The 25300-nt window shown below is 45.8% G+C and overlaps 2 protein-coding genes across 2 annotated transcripts; one reads left to right on the forward strand and one right to left on the reverse strand.

Moving 5' to 3' along the window:
* Nucleotides 1–363: 363 nt before the first annotated feature.
* ndufb2 (NADH:ubiquinone oxidoreductase subunit B2) lies at nt 364–1811 on the forward strand. The gene is made up of 4 exons (XM_014153479.2): nt 364–584; nt 987–1131; nt 1268–1368; nt 1700–1811. Exons 1-3 carry the CDS (start codon nt 499–501, stop codon nt 1340–1342), a joined length of 306 nt encoding a protein of 101 aa, XP_014008954.1. The 5' UTR covers nt 364–498; the 3' UTR covers nt 1343–1368; nt 1700–1811.
* Nucleotides 1783–23045, reverse strand: LOC106576355 (lysine-specific demethylase 7B). Its single transcript, XM_014153477.2, has 16 exons — nt 22814–23045; nt 14178–14263; nt 13499–13616; nt 13092–13252; nt 11201–11342; nt 10660–10846; nt 9845–10007; nt 7597–7791; nt 7399–7490; nt 7038–7124; nt 6514–6756; nt 5972–6263; nt 5632–5726; nt 5372–5514; nt 4677–5056; nt 1783–4540 (listed from the first exon to the last, which is right to left on the reverse strand). Exons 1-16 carry the CDS (start codon nt 22996–22998, stop codon nt 4452–4454), a joined length of 2658 nt encoding a protein of 885 aa, XP_014008952.1. The 5' UTR covers nt 22999–23045; the 3' UTR covers nt 1783–4451.
* Nucleotides 23046–25300: the final 2255 nt, after the last annotated feature.

Here is a 25300-nt window from a genome sequence, read left to right on the forward strand (position 1 = left end):
ACCCATGTCATGGAAGACATGTAAACAAAGGAAGGATGTGCATGACGTTCCAACATACAACCTGTAATGAAGAGGAAGGAAATTGGAAGGACTGCCATGACCACCAACCGTCCTTGCTCAGTTGTCAGTCTCTGAAAGTTTGCACAGAAGCACGCATGCATTAATTCAACATGCCACAACACAATCTTCCAGCATTACATTTTCATATGAAAAATTAAATACACGTTTTCCCCAATATTTCCAATACGATTCCCTTTTAAGAGTTTCATACATGCATAAAAAAATCAGCTTCTGTAACTACCTAATATACATATACACGTATATAAAGGGCTTTGTCTCCATCTAGTGTGCAAAAGTGGAAACGACACAAGTCGATCCATTTTCTGAACAACCCTCCATCTCGACCAACCATAGCGCTCGTTGTTGGTTGGTCGCCCTCTGTGTCAAGGTGGAACGACATTTTGAGAAAACAACACCAGGGGAAGAGAGAAAAAAACGATGTCTTCTTTAGGAAGGGCCATGGGTGTCCTTAGGGCCGGGACGCAGCTTCTTACACGTGGACCTCAGAAAATAGTAACCCGAAAGTAAGTAGCTTAACTGGTGTTATAATGTAAACGTTAGATAACAGCGAGCTAGCGACGAAAGGTTGACTTCAATATATATTTTTAAAAAGGTTGACTTCAATATCGTCCTTAATATTTAAGGAAACATTATCAATCACACGTCAGCTGTAAATATATTCGTGTTCACATACATCACTGTCTTAGCTTTAAACAGTAACGTTAGGCTATAGCTTATAACTAGCTAGCAGTCTGACAGTAGGCATACCAAACAAGTGTCCAGAGGTAGGCGCCATGATCAGATGTTAACCCATTGGGTTGTTGGGTTTCATCAAATGTGTAGAGCGTAGCTACATTATACTGGTATACAGTGATGGGGTGTAAACAGTGATACCCTCAGTGCTCTGGTTTTCTGTTTCCTTTCAGAGCTGGTGGTGGACCACACATAGAGGCCCAGTACAGGCAATTCCCACAACTCACCAAGAGCCAGACGTTCCAAGCAGAGCTCCTCAGCAGTGCCATGTGGTTCTGGATCCTGTGGCACTGCTGGCATGACCCAGATGCAGTGATGGTGAATTAAATGTAGCTTAGGCTCCAATTATAGTTATGCCCTGTCCAATCTAGTTTTGCCAGTTCATAGAGGAAAGGATGGAGAGAAAGCCGGTGTCTGTCAGGCAGACTTAACCCCATGATGCCTCTTCTCTCAGGGTCACTTCCCATGGCCTGATGCATCCGCATGGACAGATGAGGAACTGGGGATCCCAGCTGACAATGAGGAATGAGGTGCCCTCTACCCCACTGACTCCAGGTGTGCCTTTTGTCCTGTCCAGTACTGCTGCATCAGTCTTCACCACAGGATCTGTGACACATCCTCAAGGGATGTTTGTCAATGAGAATGTCTTGTCCTCTGATGAAAGATTGTGTCCATCACAACAGATAGTCATAAATTGTTGGTTTTATACGTATTTGCATTAGGATGGGAAATAGAATGCTTATTCAGTTAGTACAGTAATGATTGTTCATGCACTATGGCCCATCTGTGTTAATATGCCCATTTCAATTAGGTTCTATACTGTAGTAGTGGTATTATTTGAAACCATATGTGTAAGTATATTCTAATAGTACTTTTCTATTTCTAGACCTTGTGTGTGTGTGCCCGGTCGCTACCCAAGTCTACCTGGTGGTCACAACGGTGTCCCAAGAGGCTTTGTTGTACATAGACCAAGAAATAAAATTCAATTTATTCTGAAACATCTTTGGGGTGTGTACATATGGAACTCAATGACTGTTTTTGAATGTGTATAATAACTCCTTTCTAGTTGTTTCCTGTAAAAAAACAAAAAACAATCAGTTCATTTTTATATTTACAGGTCATTTTTGAAATGCTGAAACATATTCAATGCATCAAGTAACAGTGTCACAGTAAGCCAGTGTTTGTATGGTTCAAATCATGATAAATCAAACCATCGTAAGGACTAATGCACAGAGAAGAAACATGACCATTGATAGAAAAAACACGTAAGAGTTTACGGTAAATACTGTACAATGAGAGAACTGCTGCTAATAACAAACCCTGCCTGCAGGCTAGCTGTTGTGCTTATTATTACACAGACGAGGGGTGAGGACTTGAACATGCAATAAGAGTTAAAAGGTGAACGTGTAGAGTTCATGGAAATGTCTGGCAATAGGATTAAACACTATTCCATGGAGGAAAAGACATGAAAGTGTGATCTTTGTGTCATTAGGTAAAATCTCATTAAGGGCTGAGCAATAGACCACAATTACACCAAGGTTAGGTGCACTGCAAGTTGATCTCATAGCACAGCTTTCAAGTCAGATGCTGTTCAAAGGGTGCTATTAAAGTTACTTGGTGACTGAGTAAGTCTGGATGTCATTTAGTGAAATACTCTAGACTAGAGCGAGGGTGTTTAAGGATATTGGGACAAGTGGTGTTTTTTTGGGGGGGGTGGGGGGTCTGCTCTGTCAGAAGGTAGATGCTGGAAGATTTTGAATGTCTTGGATATTGAGTTAGATATTACATTTGATACAGTGGAGTTAAACTTGTTTAGTAGCTAGGCAGAGCTTCAGTATAGATGGTATCATCTCCAAATAGAGATGACCATGTTGATTTCTTCAACCTCGTCAATTCCAAAGCACAACTGCTTAGTTCGAGAAAGAAGTGGAACAGGAGTCTGGTTGGAAGAACTTGCCTTATACTGTACATGATGTAGCTGGTGATTAAATCAGAGGTCATATCTGTGGCATCATTCCCTGAGAGTGAAGAACTACAAATGCAAATCAAATCACACACCTCACTTCAGCACCATGTCATAGGAACCCCTCACCCATAAAAAAACCTCACCTATTAAAATTCTTCAAAATGTATTTTTCGTTATACAACGTCAAGTAGGCTATAGGTGTAGCAGGGCAGGGGTGGAGTCACATTATTACCCATTCTCTTAACACACAACCCCACTAACCCCTGGTAACTAGGAGAGGAAACCGGAAGAGATATGTTCAAGTTAAGGAAGTCTACCTGGACAGAAGTGGAGAAAAAAGATTGTGTTAGAAATTCTTACTGACCTGCACAATATCATGACCACATGAAGTCTGAAATGTCCACATATACAATAAGCATGAGAGAGAAAAATAAACCTCTTGAGAAGAAAATTCCCAGAATAGACGAGGTTTAGGGCCAAAATATAATAAAATCAATATTCACCTCTTTCAATTAATAAATACATAACTCAGAATCCATAAAAAATAACATTAAAAATCACGTAACAAAACTTGAAATAAATTAAGCAAGATATTATACAAGTTGTTTTTCAACCAAGTAAACAACTTACACTATAAAACATTTCTTATTGAGGCAGCACTCTCTGTGTTAGTCTCCCTTTGACCATCAGAGGGCAGCAAAATCATATAAATTGTATATAGAGGAGTATGGCTTTCATATGATCGATCAAAGCATTAAAACGTGAAATTCAAATAGAGAGACTTATGATGAACTAATGCAGACAGGTTATAATGTAATTGTTTTAGACCTGATGGGTTTTTACCTTCCCAAAAAACAGTGCAATGATAAATTAGGCAATCGTCTTTAAATAGATGAATGACACAATGTGGCAGGGAAGGCTAACCAAGAGTGCTGCCTCAAAACTTCTCTCTCCTCAACGTCATTATTGCTGGTGTGATTGAGATAAGGGGAGTTGGGAGCATGGAGGACGTACAAACATTAAGCACCATTTCGTAAAATTAGCTTAGCACTTTTTTCTCAGGGCCAAAAAGGACCCTGCTAGAGAGAGCCCAGACACGGAGCCAGGTGGGTCAATGCCAGTCTGTCTATCCCAACTTCCATCTTGTCCTGGGTCTCATCCAGTTCATAGTGTTGCAGATATTCAAGGAAGGCAGCGCTGGGAGATACAGATGGTGGGACATCAAGCAGCCTACATTGGCTTATGCGCGTCATTAACATTGGCTGAAGAATTGTCTTCAATGTTGCGATGTACTGTAGACCTCATTCCTACCTCATCCGGACATCTAACATTTCCCCATGGCACGTTAATGCCCACTGGAACTCTCTAAGTTTCCCTGAAGTTGAGTAATCAACATGCTTTTTTCCCCTTCTTCTCCATTACATTTCAGCGTGCTTGCAGTGAAGCTGTGCGCTTGATTGGTAGCCTGCTCATGTAAATCCAATACCCTGTGGTCCTAAGCATGCACAGTAAAGCCTGTTTGTGTGTGTGACAAGTCTCTCAGATGGGCCCTTTCCCCAGGCAGTGATTTCTCCAGGACAAAAAGGTGTGTCGATTAAATGTACAGAATAATCTGGATGTGAGGACAGGGGTCTGTTACCCTCCTTTAGCTTTGCCTGTGGCCCTCGTCGCTCTATACAAAGACGCCATTGTGTCGGTTCATCTTCAGGATCTTCCCCAGTCTCTGCTTGGCCGTGGCCATTCCTTTCTTGGGCCGCTTGCCTGAAAAACAAAACACAACCCCACATGAATGGCTGACGTGCTGAATAAAGAGAGTTGTGTCACAGTAGCATCCAATCCCTGAGAACATCAACTAATTACTAGACAAATGGAGAGAATCAAATATTTGGTTGCGTACCTTTCGTGGCCTGGTTGCTGACGGGAGGGGAGTTGGAGGCATGCCTTTTGGAGGGGTGTAGAGGGGGAGACATTGAGGGATCACAGTACTGGTAGTTGTCGGCCTCTGGGCTGGCGTCGTGGCTCAGGGCCCCAAGAGAGAGGGGCCCCTGATTGTCCCAGGCCTCGCTGCTGCTGTTGCCCTGGCTGTCCATGGGGCTCTTGTCCCCTGCCACACAGCGCTGGTGCTGCTCTCGGCACTCCGGCGAGCATCGGCTCGGGCTGGACCACCACGGCTCCTGGGAAGTGGCGACCTCGTCTGACTTGGAGGGGCACAGCAGGCCAGCCATGGACAGCATGCCTTGAATGGCCTCCTCTGTGCTGGGTGAGGTAGGACGTTCTCTGCAGGGACACAGAAGAGACACACTCAGTCATTTACAGCCCATCGCCAGACTCCACAAAAGCCAACTGTGCTGATCTTTACCAGTCAAAAGGGAAGTTCTAAATATAATCTTTGTATGCATAATTGGCACATCCTTCTGTTTCAAATCCAATTCCATCGTTATGAGATTACTAAACCGATGGCGTGAACTTCTAGACACTTCTACAAGAAATTATCCCTTAATAAATAACTCAATTGCTAAAATATTTTTGTGATTCCAATAACAGGAGCTGTGTTTTAGCTCGCTCACACACACAACAGGTCAGACCACCCACCTTTTGAGTGGCTTGTGTTTGTGCCGGAGGTTCAGGTCTGTCTGGTCCAGCTCTATGGTGTGCCCCGCGGCCCTCTGGGATGAGCCCCTCTCCTCATCTTCACTCTGGGAGCTTCCTGAATCTTCCTCAGAAGAGGTGTTTTGCTGCAGAGGGAGAGAGAAGAGAAACTGGTTGAGGGATGATGCACAACAGACAGTGTTAAGTGCTATATTCTCACTTACAAAACCACAGTGGGGGTAGACCGTGTTAATATCAGGTACCTGTGTGTTGGAATCACTGTCTGAGTCCATGTCTGACACGTCGGAGTGTCCTGAGGCGTCTTCCCTGAGTTCAGTCTTAACCCTCTCAATACCCCCTGGGAAGGCACACAGACATCATTAACCACAGATAATGGTAGGAACCATTCCCTCTCTGTGTCCAAGTCAACAGGTTACTAGACCTAGTCTGTGCCAACAACATGACCCTTTAGAAAGCATGGTGTGTCTGGGACAATGAGGTCAATAAACTGACAAAGTTGAGTCAGATTATAAATCATACAACGTATGATATAGATAGATAGATAGATATATCTATATAGAACTGTTCAGCATCATGACTTACCGAGGTGGCCTGGTTTCTCCTCTCCTCCCATAGTGCTGTGCTGCTGTTCCTGGTCTGACTCCGTCTTCATCTCCCCTCTGCTCTTCAGTTGGCCCACGGACGACCTCCCACTCTCCGCCGGGCTGCTAGCCGTGCTACTAGCCGTGCTACTACCTGGTCTCCTCGCGTCTCGGATGATCCGTCCATTGTGCAGCGTGAGACGCAGGTGTGTGTCTGGGTTCTCAGCAGCAGCGGCAGAGGCGGTGGACACCATGTTGAACTTCCCATGCACCGGGGGACAGAAGGTAGGGTCCTGTGGTAGAGACAGAGTTATAGGACTCATTCAACACAGGTATCAGACTTTTCTATTGAATTGTATTACTCTGTATAGCATGGGAACAGTATTGCTTTCGGTAGGAGTAATGCACGGAAAATACTAATGTGGTTTATTGATTGATCTAATGATTATTTCCAATAATAACAAAGCATTTAAATGTGACATATGCCAGAGAGCGTGTGACATTCAAGTTTTGCGTTGTGGGAGTTTGACATGTTCCTCTCACCTCCTCCAGAGGGCCCACCTCCAGCCTCCTGAGCACCTCTCTGGTGTGCAGCTCCAGGATCTCCAGGTTAGAGGGAACCTTAGGGCCCTGCTCCTGCTGCTCCCGGAGCCTCCGGGCTGCCCGCCGCGCCTGACGGGCCGGGCACACCCTCTCCAGCGTGGCGCGCGTGGCCGGACACTGGCCTCCACCGCTTCCCTGAGATTTCACTGGCTTGTTGGTGCCACCACTGCTGCCCTGGTCTTCCTGTTGGAACACACACACACACACACACACACACACACACACACACACACACCACCATTAGAGGAGAGAGGGGTTTGAACACAACCTCAATATTTAAATCTAATCTACGTCTATGGACAAGGAAGTCATAAGAGAAAGATTACCAGTTACAAATAAGGTGCAACAAATCCATCACATCAGCGACAGATGAATTAGAAGCACTTCTCATACAGCCCCTCAGATTGAGTGCTCTTCCACCTACACAGACTGATGGCCCTTCCCCCTGTGACCCCAGACCTTACCTCCAGGTAGCGGATTTCCTTGGTCAGCTCTTTAATGAGACGGTTGGGCCTGATATGGTCCGGGACCTCGCTGGTGGGCTCCGTAACCTGCAGTCAGAATGTTCCACACACAATTAGGGTGGAGTTGAACAGAGAGGCTCTGTTTCCACCACTGGCACAGTGTCATCAGATCCAGGTGAAACCACTATGACCCCCCCCCCTTCCATCAGAGCTCAGCTGGGAGATAAACCATTCAGTCTAGAGATTCATCAACCAACATTGTAGAGTCAGGTGCAGTATAGAGAAGGTGAAGCCAGGACCTTCACCCATAGATACAATGGAAAAAGAACACAAATGTTCCATTTCATTCTGTGCCCCTCACCTCTCTCTTCAGCCAGGTTTTCAGTGGACTGATTAAAGCTTTCACTCCCTCCACTAGGTAGGTCTGGGGCGGGCAGTTGTCTTCTCGCAACTCTGAGAAAGAGAACAAAGGCATTACATTTGTTATGATGCTGGTGAAATAAAATAAAAAGCCAATACATATATTGTAGTATCATGTGGATTTTACAGCTTCACTCACCTTTCAGCGTCTCCAGCAGGTTCTTGGCCACATACCAGCAGATAGCCTCAAAGTAGGGAAACTTGAAGAGGTCTGGAGTCTTCAGACGACGCTCCATCTCGTAACACCTGAGCTGCATGCCAATGTTGAGGTTGTGGAGGAAGTTGCCTCCGAACGCCATGCAATCCTGAGACGTGAGGACAGCATGGATCCATCCTGCAGAGGGCAGCACACACAAACACAGCCAATGTTTGACTCACTGACTGTGGTAATACAAGGACACTGGCCAGGTGTTGTATTTGTCAAATCGGTAGCCAGGCATCGATCATCATGTCACCAGAATAAGACCCTCGATATTCATTGGGAAAAAAGCATCAAGTTCATCACCTTGCACTTTCACCGCCCTGAGAAGGTCATCATAACTTATTTCATCTGTAGCCTAATAAACTGCATGCTTTCCCGATGAGTCGTAGCGGGATGACCACACAACACATCATCGCGTGACTAAGTTTACTTCGATATGATGGTTATTATATCATCAGTTCTATCGCATTATTCATTTTATCGACACAAAAAGATCCCACCTTGTCCAGCGTATTTTGTTTTGACAACAATTGGAAAGTTTATAGACAAATGTTTCCATCAGGTCTGTGGTCACAGTCCCTCTCCGACATCTACTTTACTAGAATAAAAAGGTTGGATGTAAACCTGGTGTGTGACACACAAACACCAACCTGATAAAAACCGACACACACACTGTTCGCACACACACTGACCTGATAACACAAACATACAGGGTCATATCAGGCCTGCCTGACCTGGTAAAGATAAAGCAGTGCTCTTTATACCTCCGGAGATGACAGAAAGCAGAGACGCAGCACTGATACTGCAGGCACTGACGCGGTTACCGCGGTTACGGGGTTACCGCGGTTGAGCGGCCAAGTATGTTGTGCTCTACCCCCTCCCCAAATATCCATCCCACCTCTCCACACCCTCTTAACCCCCTGGAGAAAACACAGCTGCAGTCCTTAACCTTTGGGAGCATTTTAAAACATGTGTGGGGTTTCTTCTTGTTCCTATGGGAGTACTGACACAGAAATGGATGGATACACTGAAGTTGTGAAAAGTCTGTTGAGTTGCACACTATTGCTGTTCTGAACCAATTACATATCCTGTATAGTTTTACATCATCCTCAGGTGATCTCCACAGGCAAAAAAACATGGAATCCTGTGATTTACAAATGAAATACGACCCCCCCATTAGGTAAGCTTATGGAAGGATCCTTGTGGTGATAACGGAGACGGTGTGAAGGGGATAAATCACTAAAGGACATGAGTGAAACCACTCTAAAAGCCATCTGGAGTTAATGAGGAGAACAAGGAGCATGTGTTAACCATGAGGTTCTGCTTACTGCGGTCGCCCTTTCATGGCTCTCTACACGTGTTACGTCATCAAGACATGGGGTGGAATGTGAGAGGTGAATTACAAGTCACATGCTATAGCAGAGGCTTGGCTGAGGATAATGTAGGCCCAAGAGCTTCTAATATGGTTGCTTTCACGACATTACTGGTGCTGTTGTTCCATTAGGGAACTTCCTATTGTGTTACGACAATATAGACGGGTGTGTCTAATGTCTAGGCTGTTGCTGAGCAAAGAATCCTTTTCCAAATTCTCTTGGCAATGACATGTCAGGGTTTAAATAAAGGGAGTCATTTTCCAGGCAGGCACCCTGGGAAACTAGACTGTTTTGTTTCTGTCGACTTTGAGGATATAGACAGGTTTCTCTACGGAGGGGCAGACAAGACTACCAGATAGTCTATTTATAGATCACCAAAAGCAGGCGTGTGAGAGAGGTATTTAAGGACACAGTGGAAAAGGTATTTTAGGGACACTAATTCCAGAGGGGTTTCTGTGGCACACGCTCACAGGGCCAGTCCACAGTGGTAACCTCTCTTCATCTACACTGTCGTTCGAGGAAGACAAGCATAATGTAAGCTATTTAGCTCTTCTCAGGAAAACTAAATACATGGCCTGTTAAAAGAGAAGGCAAATAAAGACCAAATGCTTACGCACGCACGCGCACACATACACCCCCGCCAGTGGAGGCTGCTGAGGGGAGGACTGCTCATAACAATGTCTGGAATGGAGCAAATAGGATGGTATCAAACACATGGTTTCCATGTATACCATCCCACCTTTTCCGCTCCAGTCATTACCACGAGCCCGGCCTCCCCACCTAAGGTGCCACCAACCTCCTGTGATACACACCTGTGGGGATGAGCAGTGTGGTTCCTTGCTGCACGACACACTTGTAGCACTTGTCCACCTTGTCCCCGAAGAACACCTCACTCTGGTTGGGAGAGGAGCTCCACGCCTCGTATAGTGCAAGGTTGGCCTGGGTGGGCTTGATCATGTAGAAGATCTTCTCACCCTGGAAACACAGAGAGAGTAGAGTTAACCAGAGTTCATTAAAAATAAAGCATTTTTACCCAAGAAACGTCACAATGTGACTGTAAAACGAGGAGCTCTCAGAGATGCAGAGGTTTCATTTCAGAGACACACACGTGGTTGACTTTCACACACCAGGGGATTTTATTCTTCCATTTGGGTGCATTTCCCAGCCCTCTTTTTCACAAGCTGAGCTGCACATTGCTTCTGTAGCTAAGGAGAGTGCTTGCCTGCCAGCCTGGTGATGTCACCATGAACACAAAGCATAGTTTGTGATCAGCAGCGGCTGGTTACTTTGTTGCCGTTGAAAGGATAATTTATTACCACGGCGGGGACAGAATTCCCCCTGGAGCTTGCCGACGACAAAATGTACTGCTGAGGTGAACTTCTGCCAGGGTACCAATCAGCCTAGATTGCTCTAAATAGCCCCCCCATGTACAAACATACTTGATTAAATGTCAGCACGCATTACAAGTGGTGAGAGGAATGCCAAAGAGCGAGCCAGGCCATCGATTTATCACCAGATAATGTTGTGGACACAGTTGATTTTATTGACTTGACAAACTGCCCTCAGCTCACTGCTAGGATTTGACAGCCTAGTGTACATGTAGGACTTGTAACTAACACCCACTCACCCAGAGAACGTGGTACCACACAGAGGTGCCCCCGAAGTCTATGTGGAAGTCAGTGTAGCTGTTCTTGACCCCCATGAGGCAGTACTTCTGGACAAAGGGCTTGGGGAAGAAGGAGTCATCTGGCCAGTAGTTCTCCACCCAGGACATGTTCTGAGCTACGTCAGGTACCACCACCTGATCTGCCATCCTGGGGGGAGGAGAGTGAGCGGTAAGAGAGGTATGGCTACTTAAGAGGGTCAAATCACAGTAAAAGTGCTGAAATGTACTAAATAATGATATCATTGATAATAAGTAGTTTGATCACTTTCCATGAGCTGTACATAATGTATTGTTGAATGTTTGTGTTCATTCTCGTTTTTCCCTTTGTGTTGCATGTGTTTTTGAAGCACCCGAAAATGAATCATGAAGAACTTGACGGCAGTCTGGATGCTCTTGGTGTCTGTTTGCATGTCTGGTAAATAGCATTCATTTCAAAATGTATCCATTTGAATGGAGAGAGTCAGCAGTGGATTATTGGAAGTAGGACCACATCACAGCTTACTTGGTATCAGAGAACTCCAGGCTGATCACGTTGAGCACCTTGGGTCGATGAGGCTTGTAGTAATACTTGATAAACTCTTTCAGCTTCATCTTGCTGTCTGCTTGCCTGGCCACGTCGATGACGTCAATGACTTTGTCACCGCCTGTGGACGACAAGAGAACGATGACCAAGCCGTCATATAGTTGAGCAGACAGCAAAAAGTGTTCTCAGTCTGCCCATGGAATCATCATCATTTTGTGTCTACAGTCTAACAGTTGCACCATTCAGTCAGATATAATACATCTGGTTAAGAGAAAGGACCATTCCTACTGAAGTGACAGACACCAGGGATAACCATTTTAAATGGGAGTCAGTGGGCGAGAGGATCTGAACTCTGAAGCTCTCTGGCATTTCCATGTCTCTGTACAACTCCTAAGGGAGAGACTGGCACAGCCAATACACCATAGGAGTGGATGGAGTGGGGGCGGGCGAGGGACAGACAATCTGTCCAGTCCATATGAGTCCCAGAGGTGGAGACTGGGGAAGGGGCCACTGTCTTTAATGGGTGTGTGAGGGTAAAAACCCACCAGCACTCACACAGCTGGGAGACAGTGAATCAAACGACACAGTGAAGGCCGGAGAGAGAGAGGGCTGGAAACGGGGGCCTGTCGGCAGTGTGGGGACAGGACAGCTGGTGCTTGTGTGATCCTCCCACCACCAACCCACACACCCCTAATGTTCCCCAACCCCCTACACACACGGCGGGTCCAGCTGGCCAGCGTCTGATGACAGTGAACAGCTGGAGTTAGGGTAGCTAGCCAAACAGAGAGAGCAGAACAGAGATGTTCAGTCACTACCAGCCAAAAACACACCATAGTAAATACTCCACACTACACCTTTATAGTGGCTGGTAGCACATGGCCAAACTATTCCTGTGTTTTAAGCAATGCACTAACACCTGGCATTCACTCCAGCTAGACCCTGTAGGGTTCTTCCAGACTCCATCCTTTTACATGATATTTACACAAAACTTCCCCTACCCCCAACGAGGAGGAACAACATTAAGTACTGGGAGGTGACAAATGCCAGGAGGTTTATCCTAAGCTGCCCGCCCATAGTCTAGGCTTGGGTAACCCCAGGAGACAGCAGGTTCCAGGCCTGTCCCCCATTGTGTCCCAACTGTAAGGAGGTAGGTAACCTGATCCTGGTTGTGTTCTGTCTCCACCCAGTCACAACACCTGTGCTGCTTCCCATCAGAGCAGCTTAATGCTCAACGGAGCATGACATTGGGTGGAATATGAACTTCCATGATAAAAACACAAGCGGGTTTGGGTTGCGTTGGGCGTCCAGTCGGTCCAGATAGCTGTGGGTTAGTAATGGGCTTGTAATAGGAGCCTTGTGGTACCAGGCCTTTCTATGCTATAGAGAGCAGAGGTCCTGTTGGGGGGCTGAGGAAGACCTCCCCTCCTGTAGGGCTTATTCAGCCATTGGGAGATGATTGATAAAGGGGGTAAATACCCTCTGAACCTGGCAACCCTCTGAACCTGGCAACCTGTTTGTTTGACGCACAGATGGCGTCCGCTCAACGTTAGGCGCTCATTATCTGACAGAGAATGCATTCATTAGCTTTTAATTCTATTCTATTTCAAAGCAATAGGTGTAGGTAACATATGTCCTATCAAATAGGCATCCCGTGCAGTACACAGGCAGTGAATGGGTTGTGATCAGTCTTAGCTGTGCTACATGCTAAATGTCTGCCCTACTACCCCATTTACTTACTTAGACCCTGGGGATGTTTGCAAATAGACAGAGCAAATCTAGCCCAGGATGCTTGAGCATGCCCCCCCCCCCCCCCACACACACACACACACAAACAGTACACACACAGTATACACTCTCACTCTGTCCTTACCGACAACTTGCTCCACATCTTTGACAGAGAAGGATGGTTGAGGCAGCCTGAGTCCCAGTCCCTCCATGTTGGACACAGCGATGGGGTACTGCCAGCCGTGGCTTTCCAGGTACCTCTGGGTCACCTGCTCCCCAGGCATCCACTGCAGGATCTCATCCCCACTGCAACACACACACCGACAGAGAGACAATGGTCAATGGCTAATTCCTGTTGATATGTTCAACTCTATGTAAATACCCAATGAGAGAAGTTAAGAACATAATACACGTTAAGCATTGTGACTAAAACAAAGATCACAGTCTTGTTCATAGAAACACGACTGCTGAGGAAACGTGTGTTTGTTGTGCAGGTGTGAGAGGGTCTAGCTTGGCATCAGAGTCCTCGTGGTAGGTGTTCTGGGCTCCTACCTGGCAAAGGTCCTGTTCTGGAGCTCCTTGACAAACACAGAGGTGCCAGCCTGCACTGGCTTGGTGCCATCGTCCTGCTCGGTGTAGTCATGCCTGTGCCAGTTGTTGCGCTTTTTCACTACATGAGGAGAGACGCAGAACCTCAGACTCACAGAACGCCACAGGCTTCACTGGCCATGAAAACGATCACCACAGCCAGTGACAGACCTGAGACAAATTATTACTGTATTCAATTTTCTTCCCTTAAACCAACGGAGCCTTGTGAATTATGGATAACAGCCATTAGTCTTGATAATATATTTTCCCCGTTCATCCCCTAGCAGAGGCCAAGGTGAGGGCTAGGACCAATTTAAGTCGAAGGATTACAGCCCCATTCAATTAGCCTATTAATGTCTGGCCCCGGGCTCTCAGGGGTCAGGCTCCTCTAAATCAGACTGGAGACTTTGCTGCTCTCCTGGGGACAGTCCATCAGCCATGGAGGGAGAGAGAGGGGGAGGGATGGAGAAAGGGAGGGAGAGTGAACAAGCACAGGAACAAATAGAGAAAGAGAGAGGGAGAGAGAGATGGTAGTAAAACAGATATGAGAGAAAAGAGATGGTGAGAGACCGACTGAGAAAGAGAAGACAGAAAAGACAGGATGGACAGACAGACACACACAAAGACAGACTGGAATACTGACTCAAGGAGGGTCCGTGTTGGGGTTCACAGTTAGGACAGTGGTAAACGTCAATGTCCACCGCATGGTGCTCCTCCACCTGGACACAGCTGTGGGGAGACAGGAGACATCACTGTCAGTATATACACAACTATGAAAGAGACAGACAGGACAATGATAGCCTGGTCCCAATATGTGGCGTCACATTGACCATAGCGGTTGGCAAGTCAGTACAAACAAATCTGGGGACCAGGCTATCGCCATGGTGTTTCCAATAAATCAACTAATGGGACAGGAGACTGTTCTCTCCGGGATCATAACACCAGAGAAGCTGTTGTGGAAACAGGCTCTCTCTCACGGATATCCCCATCCATGGTTCCAGGGGGGGGGATCCTAGTTACATGATTTAAAGCCTTTGGGAAAAGGGGTCACACAAGTTTCTCTCACTGGGTCATCCTTTGGGCCAGGTAAACTTACGAGCCAGAAGCACTACACCTTTGAGTAGTGACGTGTAGGAGGAGCAGAGAGAGGCCATAGAGAGGTTGAGGTAAACATAGAGCCAGAAGCACTACAGAGTAGTGACGTATAGGAGGAGCAGAGAGAGGCCATAGAGAGGTTGAGGTAAACATAGAGCCAGAAGCACTACAGAGTAGTGACGTATAGGAGGAGCAGAGAGAGGCCATAGAGAGGTTGAGGTAAACATAGAGCCAGAAGCACTACAGAGTAGTGACGTATAGGAGGAGCAGAGAGAGGCCATAGAGAGGTTGAGGTAAACATAGAGCCAGAAGCACTACAGAGTAGTGACGTATAGGAGGAGCAGAGAGAGGCCATAGAGAGGTTGAGGTAAACATAGAGCCAGAAGCACTACAGAGTAGTGACGTATAGGAGGAGCAGAGAGAGGCCATAGAGAGGTTGAGGTAAACATAGAGCCAGAAGCACTACAGAGTAGTGACGTATAGGAGGAGCAGAGAGAGGCCATAGAGAGGTTGAGGTAAACATAGAGCCAGAAGCACTACAGAGTAGTGACGTATAGGAGGAGCAGAGAGAGGCCATAGAGAGGTTGAGGTAAACATAGAGCCAGAAGCACTACAGAGTAGTGACGTATAGGAGGAGCAGAGAGAGGCCATAGAGAGGTTGAGGTAAACATAGAGCCAGAAGCACTACAGAGTAGTGACGTATAGGAGGAGCAGAGAGAGGCCATAGAGAGGTTGAGGTAAACATAGAGCCAGAAGCACTACAGAGTAGTGACGTATAGGAGGAGCAGAGAGAGGCCATAGAGAGGTTGAGGTAAACATAGAGCCAGAAGCACTACAGAGTAGTGACGTATAGGAGGAGCAGAGAGAGGCCATAGAGAGGTTGAGGTAAACATAGAGCCAGAAGCACTACAGAGTAGTGACGTATAGGAGGAGCAGAGAGAGGCCATAGAGAGGTTGAGGTAAACATAGAGCCAGAAGCACTACAGAGTAGTGACGTATAGGAGGAGCAGAGAGAGGCCATAGAGAGGTTGAGGTAAACATAGAGCCAGAAGCACTACAGAGTAGTGTTTGTGGAAGACAACCTTTTCACCTTTTGGTCCCTCATTTTTTAAAAGGAGGTACGAAAAGTCAAGCAACCTTGAAGTTGGGAGGCGATCGGTTTTATTTGTCTGGAGGACAGGGGTGTTAGGGCAAGGAATTAGTTAGTTAGGGCAAGGAGTTTTTCCCTAGGAACTAACAATAACCTCTAGACCACTCTGGGCCAGACCTTTCCTATTGGCTATTTACAGACTGGGAATCACAACCATGCTTTTGTCTCAGTATCCCACAGAACTGCGACAGTGTCGACGTCACTCAAACGCCTACACCACCAAACCGCCGACCGCCCCACAACAGCCAGACCACAGGCAGCAACACACACAATCCTCTGGTGCATAAGAGAACGCTGAATAACACACAGAATCCTGTGAATAGGCTTTGAGTGTTGCCATTATGCGTGGATGCCCACCGATGCATGGAGAAGGGGAGAAAAACAGCAGGCAACATGTGTGTCACTGGGGTATGGGAAGAATCTAAGACAGCACTTTAAAGAGCTTCTTCTGAAGTAAACAAAAAGATAGACAATTTAAGCTAAACTTTCGTTTCAGTTGACAAGAGCATAAAGAGACAAATGTGGATTCATATCTTTTGCTACTCTGACATGGAAGATTATGTAGCAGAAAACACAAAGTGCCTATTTCTTCATAGTGACCATCTGTTTTCTTGTGAAAATACAAACAAACAGAGTTTCCCTAGTAGCTAGTTTAAGAGTTCATAAAGATGGCAACAACTTAGCGAATCTCAAGCAATTCCGCCTTCTTCCCGCTCTGCAGTCTTCCTCTCATTCAAATCTCCCTGCTCTGTGACTGGTCTTCAGTGGGTAAATTTAAATGAGTTTGGAGGTCCTGCTCTCAAGAGTGACAAAAGTGGAATTCCTTTCAGTGTGAAAACAGAAAACACTGGGGGACTTGCTTAGGGCGGTAAATGACAGCCATTAAAGTTCCAGCTCCATCCCTCAGGGTCCTGGAGTTAGCCTGGAGGCTAGGTACTGTGTGAGGATGTGGTGAAGGTTTCAATAGCAGAAAATAAGACTATTTTCACAGAAGGCCTGCCTAGGAGTGGACACAGTTCTCACCAGCCACTATCAGCGTTGATCAGAGTGGAAATTGCAGGAAATTGTAAAGGGAAACAAAGGCCAGCAGGAAGCGGCGTCACACCTGAACTTTCTCTGGTGGTGTACTGTTGCTGGTTAAGTCTCCTTAGCAATGGTGTTGTTGTTCAGCAGGATATTGATAGACAGCAGCTCACACTCTCACTAACTGCAGAGCCAGCCTGAAGCCGTAACAGGTTGGGACTGGGAGTAATAACCAAGGTATAGGAATAAGAGTAATATATATTTTATTATACATTTTTGGGGTATTTTTTTCTCCCTAATTTCGTGGTATCCAATTAATAGTAACAGTCTTGTCTCATCGCTGCAACTCCCGTAAGGACTCGGGAGAGGCGAAGGTCAAGAGCCGTGCGTCCTCTGAAACACAACCCAACCAAGCAGCACTGCTTCTTGACACACTGCTCGCTTAACCCGGAAGCCAGCCGCACCAACGTGTCACAGGAAACACCGTCCAACTGGCGACAGTGTCAGCGTGCACGTGCCCGGCCCGCCACAGGAGTCGCTAGAGCGCAATGGGACAAGGACTAGCCGGTCGGCCAAACCCTCCCCTAACCCGGACAATTGTGCACCATCTCATGGGTCTCCCGGTAAGGGGCCGGTAGCGACACAGCCCGGGATTGAACCCGGATCTATAGTCACGCCTTAGTGGTCTACCGTGTGGTGCAGCGGTCTAAGAGTTTTTCCTGGCCAAGTAAAGTCATCGGAAAAAAAACTCGGGGCCCCATTTATAGAAGATCCAATGCTATAAACACCTTCAGTGTCCTAACCCTACAGAGTGACCTCCACAGTCCACCTCCACTCACTTCCTATGTCAGCAGCCAAGACAGAGCACAATGCAGCAGTGGGCTGGAATCTGGTCTCCTGAGGTGGCTCAGTGGCGTTGCTGGGGAGACTAGAATGAGTCACAGAGCCAATTATGTCACCCCGGGCCTGACATGAATTCTCCTGCCTCTCTGTCGGGGTGGGACATGCTAGAGCGAGCGCGACAGACTGAGCGTGTGGCTGAGGGATTGAGCTGAGCCAAGCTGACCTCCTACACCTCCTCCTATGCCTGGTCATCTTGTGTAACACCCGCGCAGCGCGGGCCGGCACGGGGGCAGAAGCAGGACACTGTGCCACCAGACTGATGCGGTTTCTTCCCTTCCGCAGTCATGACGGGTTGGGTGAGTCACTTGGAAACTGGAGGGCTGGGGAGTGTTGATGATGATGCAACTTGTGAAGCTACTTATCCTTGACTCCTTGTACTCAAATCAATCTCATTCTTTAAAAACTACTGAGGCTGCCCCATCGAAGACAACAAAACTATAAATCTCTCTTAATTTAAGAGCTGTGTGGAAGACAAAACTTCAGTATTTAGTGTATAGTAATAAATAAAGTGACATCAGCCCTGGGGGAAATAAAGCCCAGTATGGGTCTGTGTGTGTCTGTCACTGTCTCACCACTCTCCCAGAAACAATGCCAGCCCCCTGCCAATGGTGGGAAGCACCAGAAGCTATTTTCTTCTTCATTGGCTGATTGCTCCCAACTCTTAGAATCCACACCCAGTTGACTACTTTAAAATGGTGGAAGCCCTCAATGGCAAAGTCCATGCTAAAATGGGCTATATCCATGATGAGTTCTCTATCTCTATGGGTCAAACATCCTGTCCTGAATCAGGAGAGCTGTCAACTCTCCCACCGCCATCAGCTCCTATCCCTCTACATCCTCTGTTGTGGAGCTGCCTGCCTTCCTGTATGACTGAGGTTATTCATTAGTCTATGTACTGTGAGGGGTTCATTGTGTCTCAATGATCAGCCGAGACACACAAAGGGTTGTAGGCGGGCTCAGCCATTGCTTTAAGCACTTAATAACCCCCCTGCATAGGGCTCCAACCCGCCTACATTAGAGAACTGGCAGATAGCTAATGGGGGAGAGGATGGGAGATGGGGAGGGGTGAGGGCAGTTAAACACACCTGCTTGGATTCATTTAGACCCAAAGGGCACCTGACTCTTGCCTTTCCAAAGACTAGGGTCCAAGTGGGCATAAAATCAGACCATTTGAACCCTCACTGAGAAATGGAAAGGATACCCATCATATCAATGGGGTACAATGCACTGATAACGGGCCTTCACACACAACAACCTTTCCCCACCATTAACCCACATCACTAAGCTTCTACAGACAGCTTAGGGTAGAAGGACTTCTCCGTAGGCAGCTGGAAAACAAAAGAGGATTGCTGCTTTGTTGTTTATGGGGCATTGCAGTCCCCCGGGGAGGGAGTGGAACAACTTCATTGTTTATGGTGCAGGTTGCATTGCCTTGAGGTTCTCATGATGAACTGAGTAGTTTCTTCTAAGGCGGTGGGGGACTGGGTTTGTGTCTTCTCACACATGCTCTCAACATAGGCCTACATCTTTTAGTGAGCCTCATACACCTTGGCCATACACCTTGGCCATACACCTTGGCCATACACCTTGGCCATACACCTTGGCCATACACCTTGGCCATACACCTTGGCCATACACCTTGGCCATACACCTTGGCCATACACCTTGGCCATACACAGTCTCTGCCTCTCCCACTAGATCTGTCAACACATGATTACACTGGCTCACAAACTGGATTGGCCATCGTTACGTTTGGAGGAAAAAGGGGGAGGCTTGCAAGCCGAAGAACACCATCCCAACCGTGAAACACGGGGGTGGCAGCATCATGTGGGGGTGCTTTGCTGCAGGATGGACTGGTGCACTTCACAAAATAGATGGCATCATGAGGGAGGAAAATTATGTAGATACATTGAAGCAACATCTCAAGACATCAGTCAGGAAGTTAAAGCTTGGTCACAAATGGGTCTTCCAAATGGACAATGACCCCAAGCATACTTCCAGAGTTGTGGCAAAATGGCTTAAGGACAACAACGTTTGAAAGAAAAGTTTGACCCAAATTAAACAAGCAATGCTACCAAATACTAATTGACTGCATGTAAACTTCTAACCCACTGGGAATGTGATAAAATAAATAAAAGCTGAAATAAATCATTCTCTACTATTTTTCTGACATTTCACATTCTTAAAATAAAGTGGTGATCCTAACTGACCTAAGACAGGTAATTCTTACTAGGATTAAATGTCAGGAATTGTAAAAAACTGAGTTTAAATGTATTTGGCTAAGGTGTATGTAAACTTCCGACTTCAACTGTACATCCAACTGTACACCTCCAATTGACTCAAATTATGTCAATTAGCCTATCAGAAGTTTCTAAAGCCATGACATCATTTTCTGGAATTTTCCAAGCTGTTTAAAGGCACAGTCAACTTAGTGTATGTAAACTTCTGACCCACTGGAATTGTAATACAGTGAATTATAAGTGAAATAATCTGTCTGTAAACAATTGTTGGAAAATGTACTTGTGTCATGCAAAGTAAATGTCCTAACCGACTTGCCAAAACTATAGTTTGTTAACAGGAAATGTGTGGAGTGGTTGAAAAACAAGTTTTAAATGACTCCAACCTAAGTGTATGTAAACTTACGACTTCAACTGTATGTAGGCAAAGTAGGTGTCATTCAGGCGGTGATGCAACTTGCCATGCTACTTTTCAGAGGGTTTCTGTCAGAGTGATAAAAGGAATGCACTCAGCTAAGTGTAATCCTTAGTAAAATCCTACTTTCAACTCCTCATTGTATTTCCAACAGAGCAAAACATTGGTCCATTCTCCCCATTTCCCATCAGCTGCAGAACCAGTCTGAAGCCAAGTTCTCCCTTGCTTCATCATCATTAGCGGACCAACTAATATACTGTGAGTCTAAACGACTGTAAATCAATACATGATGCTGTTGACCTCCTAATCAGCATTGATCAATCTGAGACTAATGTCATTGGCATACCCCAGAGACAAAGACCCCACAGAGTCCCACTAATGAGTGTAAACATGACCATCATCTGAGATCTGAGTCACACACACTAAAAACACAAGCTCTCGCACTAATTCAAATTCTCTCACAACATTAAGAGGAGGACAGGGGGAGAGCATCCATCTCTCTTCAATCTTTTCCCCTGGCTGAGAGTGTAGAACATAATGATGGATGGTACATTGAAGTTGCCTCTGTGGAGCGACCATCAATCATTCCCCTGTGTCCGATCCAGTCTCTGCTGTCTCACCACTACCGCACACTCTACCAGAACCAGACATGAACTGGGAGTTACACCCACACAGCCTGGAGAGAGACGCAGGTCTGTGGGCTGCAACGTGAGCCACTGACGCCATACGGGGTTTGTTGTCGGTCGTAATGCAGTGTCTCAGCAGAAGCATCCGCAGCACAGGCCTCCTCAGTGGCTGTGAGGCTCTTTTACTGCACAGGCCCTATGCACATGCCTGTAGTGTAGAGTGTTAGGCCATTAGGAAACTAGCAGGGCACTATCTCTGTCTTCTGCCCCCTACCTGGTCCATAGTCTACACCTTATAAACAACACAGAGCACTCTGGTTGGCTCCTCTGCCTAGTTCCTTTTGGGAGCCGTAAGCTCTACTGGTGTATACGAGCATCCAGGGTTCAGTCACTGGTGAGAGAAAAAAGATTCCCTCCCGGCCAGGCAGCTAGACACAACCCAAGCTCACACTTGGGGAAGTATGGTGGTGTGCCGACAAGCTGGCACCAGGATTCCGGTGCAGGCTGGCAGCTTCTCTGCTTTCCACTACGTTTGCATACCATCCACAGCCAGAGACATGCCACTTCCTTCTGGCGAGCCTCATGGGAAAGATTGGTAGAGAACCCCCTGGTTTTGGAGCAGAGCAGTGTGTACATGTGTTATTAGTCAATGGTGAAGCTCCAAAGTTTGTTCCTCTTCTTTTGGCACATGACACAGACCGAGTCTTCCCTGGCTCAGGCATCCCATCATTCTGGGCGTTGAGTTCTTGGCAGTCTACAGAGTGTAGTTACGCAATAGCTTTGTAATATCCACACAAGCCAAACTGTTATTGTGTTCATATTAGTTGTCTTTCATTTTCTCCTGAATACTCCTTTCTTCCACTAGGGGTATACCACATGTGCCTATTTTCGGTGAAAGGGGGGATTTAAATACCCAACCTCGAGCTGTCAATCAAAAGCTCAACAACAATCACATTTTCTCATCTTAGGTTTCTGGCCACTAAATAGTTAGGGATAAAAATAAACGAGGTCAAATGAGGACACTCACTCAAATCGTAGGATTTGTGTAGTTTACCCCTAAAAATGTTGATCATGCAAGAGGTCACTTGGCTAGTGAAGTGATGCCACCAAGAATGTGCCAGAGATTGATGTTCCATTTCAATCGAATTCACAAAAGCGCGTGGCCTAAATTCTCAACTACGAAAGTCTATTAGGGTCAGGTCAGGCTGTCACATGCACGAACATAGTCTGATTAATCAGGCTGTAATACACAATTACTGTATATTAGAGGCTGATTAATCAGACTAACATTAACCCAACTCTATAGTAAAGGATGACAAGCTGGATTAAAACCAGAACCCACGCCTTTAATCGATAACCAGGCAACTTTGTTCTCAAATCAATTGGATAGGCTAAGCCTACAGGCTTCTTTCAATAGACCAAATGTTTAAAGGGCTGGCTTTGATCACCGTGATTGACAACTCGTCACACAAGCTTAGCTGGCTAGCTAACGGTAGCAAACTAGTAACGATAGGCACATTTTTTTTGACAAACTGCTGTCGGGTAAGATAACATTTAAACCTCCAACACACACGATTAATAGCCCAATAAGTAGAGCAAAATACTAACTCCCAATATGTATAATAGAAATAAAAACACACTGGCTCGGTTTACTATTTTGTAAAGTTTAGCTAGCTCGAGGTGCCAATAGTGTGAGAGACCCGTGAAGACCCGGTTACACACAAATAGCCGTCACAAACGCATGACAATCCTCGCTTACTCCCAAGCACCTGCTGTTAGTTTAGTCGGTTAAATCGATTGCATGTGTCAAGGAAGATGTAATCTCCATACCTGCCATGAAACCAGTCGTTACAGAGGTCGCATTCGATCATAAACCGGCTCACATCATAGGACTGCCGGCAGACACAGTACAGCGGGGCCGCCGCCATCTTCCTACTGTCCCCAAACAACGCAGGAATAAAGTGGGGCGGGGATTTGGTTGGGTACGCGGAAAGAGTCGAGGGAAACCCGATCATATGCGAAAGAAAGCATGGCAAAGGCTATCTCTGACGTCAATTTCCAAATTATTTATTTCCATCTGGTCACTCAGTGTAATAGCAAATACCTATACCTATAACATTGTGGATGATGTAAATAGTTGTTTTTTTGTTGAACTCGACAGTGATCGTTGACCTATAAACAACAGTGATATGATGCAAACTGACAACTTGGTCAAAGTGCCTAAGGCGGCACTCAGCAGGAAAAGCACTGCCATTGGTTTGGACTCATATGGCCTGGTTCAGAATACAGGAAGCGTGATCAACACAACAAAATGCTCTCCCTGCCTGGTATTTCTCGCGGAGCGTGTCTGACGTGCTCTACGTGCTTTGTGGGTAGGGAATAGCAATAGGACTGCCGACCCGTTTGATCTGTGTGAGCTGACAGTGCCCATCCCCCCATAAACCCATCTGTGCAGCTCTGCATAGTCAAGTAGGCTTAATGCATGCAGGGCATGCGGAACTGTGACTGCACCTATGGAATCATGCAGTTATTTGCTGACTTTGGCATGTGCCTGATACTGTATTTATACTAGAGAACCATTTATGAAGCCCTCCTAAGGAGAGACAATGATGCTATTTAGCAGTTGATATTTCATAAACATGCGAATAATTGTCGGATTTTAACATGTGTAAGTGTAACTGAGGTTGAATGTTTAAATAGCCTCGCTACAACTTGATTTGAGGGTGTTGCAGGGTGTTTAGGTCAAAGCCCATCAGTCATGATGGTGTGTATATGGCCTGGGGCATTCCCTGATGTTTCATGACAGCTCCCTGTGGGGAGCCACGCTGCTTTAATGAGCTGTTGTCACCGTAGTCGGCATGTCTGAATAAGCATCAGCCAGGCAGGATACTTCGCCTGCATTGGTCTATTTGAGCAGAATCGCATTAGTGGCAGCCAAGACTGTTCTCAGGGCAGGGCTGGTTGTGATTAGATATTTTCTACTTGCGGCAGAGACAATTTTTGCATTTTAGCTAACCCTAGCCCTAATTCTCATAACCTACTGATGTGAGCTGTTCATGAGCCCAACAATGCCTCTTAATTAATTACAAAGTCTAAACAGCTGGGGTTACTTCAGTTGTGTGTGCCAACATGCAGTCAGAGCAGGCCAATTATAAGGGATGAAGGGATAAAAATATGTTAAAATGGAAAACGGAATTGCAATGTATACTTAATGTTTAATGTAAAAGGTATGTTGTAAAAACATTATCACACTAATTTATTGTGCAATAGCAAAATACTAGGCATGATATACCTAGGTCTAAAATAGTGAATCTTATACAAATAGTTATCATCCTGTAAACATAAAATAGTTTTGAACTTGATAAACTGATGCTAAATTTGAAATAATGTCCTACATTTTAGGGAACAAGCTTTGAAAGAAGACAAAGAATGCGGCGTGAGAATATTTTCACGGGCTTGAGCGCCATCTGGTGTACAATGCGTAAAATGACAACACATTTAGAGCCATTCGCGAGCTCGTCGACAGGTGGCGGTATTGGAAAAAGACCATTGACAGTTCATATCGCCTAGCGGGTGGTCGTGTTGCTAAGACAAGACAGGACCCTGTAAAGGAAGCTAGAAGCTAACAAACGTATTGTTTCATTAGTTATAATGTTATGAATTGATATCTGCTTTGCAATCAGTTTACCGGAGTATAGACGCATGAAACCAAGGTAAGAAGAGACAATGATGAATGAATGGTTCTCAGACAGCCATGAGCATCTTTGCTAACTTGTAGCTTACGTTGGTGATGCTGGTGTTGTTATGTGGCTGTACGATGTTTACTATCACTAGCCATTGAAGGAAACACTATATAGCCGATTGACGTTGGTGGGCTATTTCAGTTGTTTTGCATAGATAACGTTATTGGCGGTAGTGCTGAGCGATTAATGCTTTTTGAGGTCGGTTCGATTTCGGTTCATTATGAAAAAAAGAATCACAGTTTTCGATTTCGACTTTGGGTTAAATGCAGTAATAACACAGAATAAAACAATGAATACATGTACTATGATGGTGGTAGTGACTGCCCATTACTGCTATCACTTATTAACCATCATATTCACATTACTGTATTTCCGTTGTTTATATTACGTTTTTCTATTTGATGTTTTTATTATTTTATTCTAAGTCATCATCTCATCGCTATAGAGCTGCTGCCTATGCTGTCTGACAAAATCACTGTTTTGTAGTTCTTCAAAGTAAATAAGGCATACTTTTATGACTACTGAATACCAACTATCAATTACTTTGATCATGTATTTTCAGCTAGAGATACCT

This window comes from Salmo salar, chromosome ssa17 (assembly GCF_905237065.1).
Source record: "Salmo salar chromosome ssa17, Ssal_v3.1, whole genome shotgun sequence".
NCBI lineage: Eukaryota > Metazoa > Chordata > Actinopteri > Salmoniformes > Salmonidae > Salmo > Salmo salar.

Bases quoted from the DNA above. Each gene is read 5' to 3' on its own strand.
- ndufb2 (XM_014153479.2), top strand. From the start codon at position 499: ATGTCTTCTTTAGGAAGGGCCATGGGTGTCCTTAGGGCCGGGACGCAG. The intron at 585-986 runs GTAAGTAGCTTA...GTTTCCTTTCAG, and splicing joins CAGAAAATAGTAACCCGAAA to AGCTGGTGGTGGACCACACA. The intron at 1,132-1,267 runs GTGAATTAAATG...CTCTTCTCTCAG, and splicing joins ATGACCCAGATGCAGTGATG to GGTCACTTCCCATGGCCTGA.
- LOC106576355 (XM_014153477.2), bottom strand. From the start codon at position 22,998: ATGATCGGGTTTCCCTCGACTCTTTCCGCGTACCCAACCAAATCCCCG. The intron at 13,617-14,177 runs GTCAGTATTCCA...CTCCTCATGTAG, and splicing joins CCAACACGGACCCTCCTTGA to TGAAAAAGCGCAACAACTGG. The intron at 13,253-13,498 runs GTAGGAGCCCAG...TGTGTGTTGCAG, and splicing joins CAGAACAGGACCTTTGCCAG to TGGGGATGAGATCCTGCAGT.